Source organism: Pelophylax lessonae, assembly GCF_965119305.1.
Source record: "Pelophylax lessonae genome assembly, chromosome: 13".
NCBI lineage: Eukaryota > Metazoa > Chordata > Amphibia > Anura > Ranidae > Pelophylax > Pelophylax lessonae.
This window is the reverse complement of record NC_138780.1, coordinates 114,072,205-114,084,258: the sequence shown is the minus strand read 5'-3', so window position 1 is coordinate 114,084,258 and position 12,054 is coordinate 114,072,205. Positions and strand designations below refer to the sequence as shown.

The window sequence follows — 12,054 nt, the reverse complement described above, 5'->3', positions numbered from 1 at the left end:
AACTGGGGGAATCCATAGTGGAGAAAGATCTGGGTGTTCTGGTAGATCATAAACTTAATAATAGCATGCAATGCCAAGCTGTAGTTTTCAAAGCAAGCAAAATCCTTTCTTGTATTAACAGAGGCATGGACTCCAGAGAGAGAGAGATATCTTTTTGCCCCTGTACAAATCATTAGTAAGACCTCATCTGGAATATGCATTTGCGTTTTGGGCACCAGTTCTCAAGAAGTATATCGGGGAACTGGATAAAGTGCAGAGAAGGGCAGCCAAACTGATAAGAGGCATGGAGGAGCTCAGCTATGAGGAAAGATTAGAGGAACTGAATTTATTCTTTCTTGAGAAGAGGAGATTAATGATATGATCAACAAGTATAAATACATAAGGGGTACATATAGTGAACTTAGCGTTGAGTTACTCACTTTAAGGTCATCACAGGGGACAAGGGGGCACTCTTTACGTCTAGAGGAAAAGAGATTTCGTCTTCAAAAACAGAACGTGTTTTTCACCGTAAGAGCTGTGAAAATATGGAATAGACTCCCTCCAGAGGCGGTTCTGGCCAGCTCAGTAGATAGCTTTACAAAGGCCTGGATTCTTTCCTAGGGTGAACATAATATAACTAGATACTAATATTTATAGGTAAAGTTGACCCAGGGAATATCAGATTGCTTCTCGGGGGACCAGGAAGGATTTTTGTCTCCTGCTGTAGCAAATTGGATCATGCTTTGCTGGGGTTTTTCACCTTCCTCTGGATCAACTGCAGGTATAGGATTATGTATATTGGATTGTATGGTTGTGTTATCTTTTTTGTTTTTTGTTGGTTGAGCCAGATGGACTTGTGTCTTTTTTCAACCTGACTAACTATGTAACTATGAAACAGGAATTGGGTTAAACGGCATCATTGGGGTGTCATCATTTGCATGTGTCTAAGGCAGCACAAATTAAATAAAGCCAAGGGGAAGAGACCTCTCCTGTGTTCTTTGCATCGGTACACTGACTGATATCTTACAGCAACTCTGCTGGTAGTGATGAAAATAGCATAGAGCTGTCATAATCCCCCTTACATTACCCCTTCCCCCGTCTTGTCAACACTGATAAATCCTAGGCAATTAAAATAAAGCTATACTAACATGGTTAAAATAAAAGTTAGAATGTATATTTCCCTAGAATGCTATATAATGTTTTATTTCAGATTGAAGGTATATAATGATACTATGGCTGCATCACCAATAAAAAAATGCATACTTTAGATTCAGACAATACATGGTCTGGCCACAAGGAGAGCAAGACTTATCAGTGAAGCTAATGTGTAGTTTACCTCTAATAAGATGTATTGTGACATACTACACATATGAGTACTGGTAGGATGGTATTTTTCACCATGAACAAATGACATATTATCTGTTCGTTACATGATTCATACCTTGGCTTGGCAGAATTTGCTAATTAATCTACATTGAACTGGTGAGCTGTGTCCCGTCTCATGTGAGTTTAAAGGAGAATTCCAGTAAAAAACATTTTATTCTATCAATATTTTAAGTCTCCCCATTCAAAACTATACCATTTGGATTGCAAGAAATTAGTCATTTATTTTAATGGATCTGACTATCCAAGTGTAGTATTTTAGTTCTAAGAAGAATCTAGTGGTTGAAGTCAGTTGTTGGCTTCGTAACTGTCTTGGTCTTGGATACTCCAACAGCAAGATCCCCTTGTCATAAGTCCCACCGCTTTCTACCTGGACATTTTGGGTGTTCCAACGCACTTTTGCGTGTTCAGCGGCTCTTATTATAGTCGCCATAATAAAATTAAATACAGAATCTAGCAGGATGCGTGGGGACCCCCATATTGGTCACAGCTCAACATACGTAGGAAACTGTTAGACAGTTTAATTGTTCATATATGTCAATAACCAAAGCAACAGGTTTGAGGTTTGGTGAGAGAAGATAATTCAGAAAAATTGTGGCCATAGGAAGCCACAATATTACTCGCAGTGCTCTCAGTTTAGTGTCACAATGCTCCCTATTTTTTAAAGCAATTTGACCATTATAGCTTACCTTGGAGCAAACAGACCCAATGAGCGCTTCCATCTGTTGTGAAGCAGAGGAAAGGATTAAAGTATTTCTCAAATTTCACTATCAGGATCAAGTGATAATTGCAGTAGATCCTGGTGCTGAAACAAATCTTTATCAAATTGGAAGATATCCTCTGCCTAAAATTTTCAGTGACATATTTGCTAGTCATTGGCCACCCTTACTAGGTGTGAAACGGCTTTCTCCAAGCACATAACTTCCAAGAAGTGGTGTAGCGTCTGGGGGGATATCAACGCAGTCGCCCCAGGCGCAACATTTAGAGGGGCACAGACAGGGCCAGCATCACCATAAGGCAGCCCAGGCAGCAGCCAAACTAAAACCTTCAAGCAGCGCCTGGTAGAAGAGAGGTCGCAATGTGAAAGTTTTAGTTTACCTGCTGTTTAGCTGCTGTCACCGAGAAAGCAGGGAGAATGAATCCAAGCATGCAGAGGAGGGCGAAGCGGTGGACTGATCCCGATCCCAAGTGTGCAGTCAGTGAGTCCCACGCTGTGCATGGGGGGAAGGGGATCTGGCTAGGGGTGCCGGCGGAGGAAGAGGTTAGGATGGAGCAGTCTCCCCGCTGGTTGCTGCAGCTGCCGCCATCACTGGAGGTCCTGCTGGAGATATTCTCCTGCCTGCGTGAGACACAGCTAACCCTCCTTTCCCTGGTTCTGCAGGACCGCTGAAATGTGGGGGGATTGTGTGTGTGATGGGGAGGGGTATCTGGGAGGTGTGATCAGAGTGGAGGGATCTGGTGGGGTATCTGGAGGTGTGATTAGAGTGGAAGGATCTGGGAGGATCTAGAGGTGTGATCAGAGTGAAGGAATCTTGTGGTGTGATCAGAATGAAGGGATCTGGTGGGGTATCTGGAGGTGTGATCAGAGTGGTGGGATCTTGTGGGATTTGGAGGTGTGATCAGAGTAGAGGGATGGGGGGTATCTGAAGGTGTGATCAGAGTGGAAGGATCTGGTAAGGGAACTGGGGGGTGTGATCAGAGTGGGGGGAGGGTATCTGGGGAGTGTAATTAGGGTGGGGGTATCTGGGGTGTGTAATAAGGGAGGGGAATCTGAGGGGTGTGATCAGAGTGGGGGGTATCTTGGGGTGTAATCAGGGTGGGGGTATGTGGAGGGTTTGATCAGGGTGGAGTTATCTGGGGGTGTGATCAGAGTGGGGGTATCTAAAAGTCCACAGGTTAGGGGGTGCAAATGAATTGCCTTGCCCCAGGCGTTGAAAACCCACTCTATGCCACTGCTGCCAAGGGAAGAATTTAGTTCACATGCAATTGATGGTGTAATCCAATCTGCTGCTGGTGATTGGCTGGCTATATGGGGACAACTCTTTGTAGTGTTATGTGTGACCATGCCATTTGATATGGTAATTTACTATTATACATGACTGAAAATGCCTAGAACATGGACTCTTAAATACTGTACAGGATGCCAGGAATGGGTCCTGGACAGCAGGTATATTTCCCCACTATTTGGGTTGTGATCCCTTTAAAGGTGATGATTTGAAGGCAAAATTGAGTACTCAAGTGTTCTTACCCATGCTGGGTGAGGGGTTCTGGGGTAGTCCAGCTATAGAGAACAAGACTGATTTCTCTATCGTCAATTGACACACGCAGCCTCATCTTCATGAGCTGTGTGGGTTATGCTGCCACCTGCAGGAGTAGTCTAGGCAGTACATAAGTAAAACGTTTTTACATATACACGCCCATGGGGCTGTCCTTCCGGACATAACCCTCACAGACACAGCCTAGCACATCATCAGTTTGTTTGTGCCTAGAAAAAAAAAGAACCTAGGTTTCCTGCTGGGACTCCGGTCTCAGTTTTTTTGTATTCTTTTCAGAATATTTTCTTTTATTTCTCTTTACTCACTTGCTAGCTAGTGTTCGGGGAAGAATTTCCTGGTGATCTACAAGCAACGATGCCGGCTGGGGCTTCGCACTGGATAATCTAGGTCCTTATGGTCCCCCCAGCCTGGCCTACCAGCGTGAGCAGGTTATAGTCCCGCACTAGGCCTAGCCACAACGGTGCCCCTTTTCCAAATGGGGACGAGCTTGTGAGCGGGTGCCTCGCTGCGATGCCTCTTTTGGCCGCAAGGTTTTGCAGGCTGCTGTGCTGTTTCATAAGAGGATGTTTTTTTTATTATTCTCTTAGGGGTCTTTTACCTGGGTGAGGTCATGTTGTTTTGGTTGAGCTTCATGTTACCCAGTTGGCTAGTTTTAGCCTTTGGAGTTTACATTACTTTCTGGTTGCGTTTTTCCCACCCCTAATGCCTATACTGCTTTGGAACGTCCCACACAGCTCATGAAGATGAAGCTGCGTCTGTCAATGGACGATAGAGAAAATAAGATTTTTGTAAGATCTTACCGTAAAATCTTTTTCTCTGATGTCCATTGACAGACACAGCACCCGCCCCTCTGATAGGGATGTTTTTTTTTTTTGTCTTCATTGCTTGCAACTAAACTGATGTGCTGGGCTGTGTCTGTGGGGGTTATGTCTGGAGAGACAGCCCCATGGGCGTGTATATGTAAAAATGTTGTACTAACATACTGCCTAGACTACTCCTGCAGGTGGCATTATAACCCACACAGCTCATAAAGATGAGGCTGCGTCTGTCAATGGACATCAGAGAAAAAGATTTTACGGTAAGATCTTACAAAAATTAAATTTTTCAGTATTTCCTCATTAGGGGACAATAATTTTGGAGGTTTAAAGAGTTTTTGGGAGGAAAGAACCTCCAAACATTGAATACAAGGACTTTGGTCCTGAAGGGGTAAACCTGAGTGGATCGAAGTCCAAAAGAGGAAGAGGAAACAGTCGGCACCTGTCTATAATGGAGAGAGCAGGACACACTTGAGTGACCAGGGTAGACTAGCTTGGGACTGAGCCAAGGTTGCTGAACTCTGAAAACCTTCTCTTTGGGACCCCTAAAGTAGACTGGAAACCCATAAACCCCAGTGTGGAACTGGTATAGTGGTGATGAGCCCTTGTCACTTTAACAAGTCGCTGGTGATGATCCTGAGCCCCCATATCGCAATACATATTATTCAATATGAGGATGTTAGGGGAATGAAAAAGTTCTACAAGGGGTGTTAGTTAAATCATCTTTGGGATGTTGATGTTGTTGATGTGTTTTAACTTGGTGCCTTGCTCTGGGGTTCCTCTTTACAGGGGAAAATTCTTGTTAACATTTTCCATGTAGATCTATTTTTTTTTGTCAATGTTTGTTATCTCTTGTATGCTGTCTTTTTACTCCTTTATCTGATTCCTTTCTAACTTCAAATCTCAGGAGTGGGTCCTTAGTGATGCCTTGATTCGACAGCAAGATAAGTGCCTGTCCATCACATCATTCTCCACTGGAGCCCTCGTCATGCTTGAACACTGCAACCAGAAAGATAGCAGACAGGTAGCTATGGTTTTAAGCATGCACTAGATATTAATAAATAATATATCTAGTGCTTTCATTCTGCAAGTACAGTGATGTTTTGTAAGCTATAACAGCAAATTATGTCTTAAACTGTAGCAGTTTATATGTCAGAATAATAAAAGCTAATGCGTGATTAGTAGAAATGCTTATCACCGCACATCCATCCTGTTATAAAATCATGAAATTGAGTTTTATTTGATGTAATTCTTAAATAAGGTACAGTAATGTTTGATAGGCATGTCATCACATTTCATAGAGGTGGAAACATTTAAATATGACAACAAACTGAGTGTGTTGGGGGATCTTTGATAATAACTGTGATATATACACTCACTGGCCGCTTTATTAGGTACGCCTGTTCAATTGCTTGGTAACACATATTGCTAATCAGCCAATCACATGGCAGAAAATCAATGCATTTAGGCATCTAGACATGGTGAGAACGACTTACTGAAGTCCAAACCGAGCATCAGAATGGGGAAGAACGGGGAATAAGGTGACTTTGAACGTGGCATGGTTTTGGTGCCATACGCACTGGTCCGAGTATTTAAAAAAACTGCTGAACTATTGGAATTTTTTCGCACAACCATCTCTAGGGTTTACAGAGAATGGTCCGAAAAAGAGAAAGTATCCAGTGAGCAGCAGTTGTGTGGACAAAGATTCCTTGTTGATATCAGAGGTCAGAGGAGAATGGGAGACTGGTTCGAGATGATAGAAGGGCAACAGTAACTCAAACAACCACTCGTTACAACCAAGGTATGCAGAATACCATCTCTGAATGCACAACACACCAAGCCTTGAAGCAGATGGACTACAGCAGCAGAAGACCACACCGGGTACCACTTCTGTCAGCTAAAAACAGGAAACTGAGATTACAATTTGCATAGGCTCACCAAAATTGGCAATAGTAGATTAGAAAAGCGTTGCCTGATCTGATGAGTCTCAATTTCAACATTCAAATGTTGGGGTCAAAATTTGGCATTTACTTGAAAGCATAGATCCATCCTGCCTTGTATCAACGGTTCAGGCTAGTGGTAATGGTGTAATGGTATGTTGAATATTTTCTTGGTACAATTTAGAGCCCTTAGTACCAATTGAGCATTGTTTAAATGCCACGGCCTACCTGAGGATTGTGAAGAGATTCACATTAGTGTTATGAAGCCAACAAATCTGCAGCAACTGTGTGCTGCTACCATGCAATATGGACCGAAATCTCAGAGGAATGTTTCCAACACCTTTTTGAATCTATGCCACAAAGAATTAATGCAGTCCTGAAGGCAAAAGTGGATCCAACCTGTATTAGCAAGGTGTATCTAATAAAGTAGCCTGGTGTGTGTGTGTGTATATATATATATATATATATATATATATATATATATATAAATAAATAAATAAATGTGTATATATATATATATATATATATATATATATATACAGTATATGCATAGATACATACATATACTGTATATATATATATATATATATATATACTGCTAAAAAAAAAGGAACACTTTGAAAACACATCAGATCTCAATGGGGAAAAATATCATGCTGGATCTGGTATACCGACTTTACACAGCACTAACCAGAGGATTTTGACTCCCTGTATCAACAAGGGGGTAAAAACCAGCATGCATTGCTATCCAGGGTGTTATGGCTTACATGTACTCCAAACAACTTCCCCCTCTGTTCCAATATAAGTAGTTGTTTCAGCTTCTATCAGGAAAAGATTCTCTATATACATCATTAGGGAAGAGAAAACAGGAGCCCACATAGTGAAAAGTACCTTTTTTATTTAAAATACAAAACGTATGCACTTACAGAGTAAAAAATGGTGTTTGCTATAGAAAAACATTGAATTCTAGTAATAAAAATGGGTGCCACGTATTTTCGGTGGCGGAAGGAACGTCAAACCGGAAGTAATTGCCCAGAGCGTTTCATGATAGGAAAATATGTCATCAGGAGCTAGAACCCTACGGCCATCATTTCAATTTATTTATTTACAACAAGATCAGTGCATCTTGGAACTCCCCTATCCTCTTAATGTTCATTATAGGCAACAAGAGCCACCCAGTGCACCAAGATCGGCCATGTTATTACTTCCCTATCTGCCTAATGCTCATAAACGAACACTGCTAAAATACCTATGAAACCTGATAAATGCTCTTATCCATTAGTTGTTTTGGTTACCGTAATTAATAAATACCGTGAAGGCCTAGCCCATATAATTTATACAAAATCGATGTTGTAAAATATAGATATGTAAATATGTTGACCCCTAGTGGTCATATCTAAAAACGACATGCCCTATTATTGCATGCCTCTTTCTGACCTGCAAATGTCCTGCTTCACGCTGGTTTTGCATGCCTATAGATCTGTATGGTAAGGAAAACAAAACCTGTGTCAAGTGAAGAAATGCAGTGTGTCGTGCATATGCCTGTTTTTAATCTGTGTACGCGTTTGACCCAAAATGTAGAACGGTTTAAAAAAAAATAAATAAAAAAAATAATACAATTAAGCCAGACATCACAGTTCTCTGTCCAAGGTTAATTTTCTGATTTGGCTTGGGGGATAATATATTTGGGATTTGTAGTTTAGCATGATTTGCAGATCAAAGCCACTCTATCTTTCTATAGATGATCATACATCATATTTTGCATGTGGTCCTCATGGCACCAGTTGTGTTATGTCCCAAGTTCAAGTCAAACTGCTGTATATTTCTTATACAGAAAAATACAGCCGTCATGACAACATGGCCAGACCAACTATAAAAGTACATATTTTGCTTATCTAAACATTACAGTTAGATTGTGGTGTAGCTATCTATTGGTTATGGGCAATACGTCAGATCATGTAGAGTCTTTCCATTGACTATTGGGCTCTGTATTTTCAATATCCAGCCAGTTTTGCCTTTGTCCAACATCATTCTGCAGTTACCTTGCTATTGAACTGATGTTAGAATCATCTTGACCGTATGTTATCTTGTTTTCTCCAGAAATGGAAGTTGAAAGGACACTTCTTGCAGCATCTAAGCAGTGCCCTGTGTTTGGACACTCACACCTCAAGAGTTATGATCAACCCTTGCCAGTCAGATCTGGGGAGCCAACAGTGGGAAGTGATCCAGGCAACATGAATATTCAGAGCAACACTTTCTACATGGTCCACGGAGATTGGATCCTGGGACATGTCATGGACCTCCAGGTTCTGAACATTAAACTCCAAGACTTTTCACAGGTGGTTAGACACTGCCAGTCCTTGAATGGCATCAGTTGATGTCCTCACATTTGTCCCTGGGGTCCAGCTGCCTTTGGATATGGCTGACACTTGGAATTCTATTTTATCCAGTGAAATTTCTTATACAGTGATCCAATCATGCTTTTTTTCATCTCTGGCTGCATTTTTCATTTCGTCCACTGCAAAGCAAGTCTTGTGGATCCTCAGTGAAGATGTAACGTGTTATCAACAGACCTGTAAAACCTCAAGCACATTTCCATTCAGATCATTCAATGACTTGATTAGTAATTTATTATCATGCAGTGTTAAAAGAACTCCTATACGGTAAAGTTTCTATATGGACAAACAACGTGATATCAGAAGTACAAGTTAAAGACTAATGGGCCAATAATGCTGGGTTGCATGTCACATTATTAGAAATGTTAGATTTCATTTCATTTTCTTATATTTAAACTTCCTTATAGTTGTCTTTCTTACATGTAGTTCTGAATGTTAGAGGCTCAAATATGCAACACTGAGCATCATGTGTCTCTCTGATATTTAGCTCTGCATGTTCTCAGATGTAATGTATGTGACATGTAGCTCTGCAATCCACAGCTTTATGTTGTGTATAAATCGGATTGTGTTTCATATGGTTTCTTCATCCAAATTTTACACCTATTTCCCATTTTAGGATTGGAAAAGGTTCATGACTATTTTAAAAATGCCTTTTCAAAACATTTCCGTATAATTATAATTGCTTTTGCATCTATTTAAGTTGAGTCTGAGTTGGGTATAAGACTTTCCTTGACAACCATTGCCGTGATGTAGTTCACAGACTACAGCTTCATCAGTGGCTTTTCAGACTTTTCTTTATTCTATCGGTTAATGCAAACTGTACCTAATACAAGAGACTACCTAGCCGGATGTAAGACAAATCTGCAGAATAAATGAGAATGAATAAAAATTTGTAAAGAGAACAAATGGGTTCACTTATGTACTATTTCATACAAGCCAGGGGCTTAAAGTACATATTCACTTTAAAAAAAAAATCTGACAGCCCCGTTCTCTACCCCTCTCAATACCCACCTTGCAGGTCCGTAGTAATCTCATGCGACTGCTGCTGCATCCCTCACTGTCTGCAACCCAGGCAAGTAAAAATCTAGTTTTCGGCTGCGCACTAACATCACATAAACTTAAAGTGATATACCATAATGCGCAGGTGCTGGCAGCCCCACACTAGGCTTTTACCAGTCAGGCTACAGACAATGCAGGAGGCAGAAACTGTTTGGCAAAGGCCTTCAGGGGACAGGTGATCACAACTAGTGAGGGGGATAGGGAGCAGGGCTGGGGGGGGGGGGGGGGGTTTAATAGGGAACTTGTACTTTAAAAAATGGTCTTCTTTGAAGGAAACTATAGTACATTTTAATTAAGTACAAATTTGTAGTTGGTATTGAAAAATTGACTAAAAGTAATTATGTGATTGTTACATTTAGCAATAGATTGCTTTCTTGAGTGGTCAATGGTGTATTAGAGAATGTGATGCTAGCATCCTTGCTTTAGGACTGCAGGGATAAGCCTTGGAAGTCTTATAGAGAGTTCAGAGCTTAGAGACAGTCAAACCTGACCCCCATATGTCTGTGTGTATGCATGTATGTATATATAGATATATATATAGATATATATATAGATATATAGATATATAGATATATATATATGTATATATATAAATGAGTTTCCTTTAAAGGAATTCCACCCAACCCCTGTAGCACAGAGCTATTGAGCTACATAAGTATTTAGGTTCCATTCAGTGTACACTATATGGCCCCATGGCTGCCAAAACACCATCTGCCTTATTCGGTAAGAGATTACATTTTTAAGTGCATCAATCCATAGCAACCAATCAGAATTTATCCTGCTGAGGTCAGTCAAGGAGAAGATGAATTATGTTTGCTATGAGTTATTGCACTTAAATCTGAACTCTAGGCAGATATAAAAGACACAAATAAACGCAGCTCTTTACTCGTTAGTACATTGTTGAATGTATATTTTTTTAAATGCAAGCAATGCTTGAACCTGAATTTGACAGGAGCAGTAAAAGTTGTGATTCAGGGCAAAAAGCATGCTGACGGGAGAGTGCTAGAGAGATGAGCTCATCCATATGCTGTCCCTTTCACTGTCTAGGGCATGAGGGGAGAGATAAGACTTTGCAAGTGTTGCGTAGCTGTGCTGTGTAGCAGAGCGATGAAAATCTCATGACTGGATAGGCAAAACTACAAATTCTTCAGCAGGTAAAACAGCTCCCTTATATACAATTTTATCCTTGTAGTTAGTCATTTGGCTGGAGTTCAGCTTTAGGAATTAGAATTCTTCATGGGAAAGGCCAAAGGTGGCATGATCATATAGGGTCACAATATTCTGTTCCAAGTCTGGATAATTGTGTTGCCTTCTGCTGAAAAGTGAAAGAACCAGAGAGTTCTGCAGACACCCATGTAAATGTATTTGAAGTGATGGCCTGTGTTAGTTAAGGTGGGATCAAAAGTCTGGTATTAACTGGATAAAATATAATAGAGAAATATCAGTTTTTTAAGAGAAATTATAACAGCTGTTAAAATAAGCTAAAAAGTGAGTCGATGTTTTATTCCAACAGTGACCATTCAGTACTAGAATTATATTTCCATTGATGCCAAGTCTTTTAAATGACCCACAGTATGAGTTAAACTCTGTATCTGAGACCAGATATGTTCTAATAATACTTTTGTTCTTGGTTATTCTGCCCTTTTATTCTACAGATGTCATATTGGATGAAAACCATTGTTGGTAATTCATTGTGACTTTAGAATGCACTCTCTGCTTGTGTATAACTGTGTAATAATTTATTCTGATTTTACAAGCTGTCTGTAGTCATTTTTTCCACATCTGTTGTGTATGAAATGAACCAAACATAAGATTAATAACGGTCTACAGCAGCCTTTCACAACATTTTTAAAGTGATTCTAAAGATAAATGTTTTAGTTTTTAAAAAAAAAAAAACAGGTCATACTTACCTGCTCTGTGCAGTGGTTGTGCACAGAGCAGCCCGGATCCTCCTCTGCTCGGGTCCCCTTCCAGTGCTTCTGGCCCCTTCCCCCTGCCAATTGCAAGTGGCTTGCTATGGGAACACTCTTGCATGCTCACACAGAGCGCATCTCAACCCTACCCCCTGCTTCCTCCTCACTGGCTGTGATTGACAGCAGCAGGAACCAATGATTCCCGCTGCTGAGTCTGAGCCAATGAGTCGAGAGAGCCTCTGCTCTTGTGCACATCACTGTATCGAGATTGGGCTCTGGTATATAGAAGGGGG

General features: G+C 40.7%; 1 protein-coding gene across 1 annotated transcript in view; it reads left to right on the top strand.

Moving 5' to 3' along the window:
* Nucleotides 1–9,728, top strand: part of GALNT16 (polypeptide N-acetylgalactosaminyltransferase 16) — a 248,253-nt gene extending 238,525 nt beyond the window's left edge. The window contains exons 14-15 of the mRNA XM_082275418.1: nucleotides 5,361–5,477; nucleotides 8,494–9,728. Coding sequence (XP_082131544.1) covers nucleotides 5,361–5,477; nucleotides 8,494–8,631 — 255 coding nt within the window. The 3' untranslated portion in view covers nucleotides 8,632–9,728. The remainder of the gene's footprint in view (nucleotides 1–5,360; nucleotides 5,478–8,493) is intronic.
* Nucleotides 9,729–12,054: the final 2,326 nt, after the last annotated feature.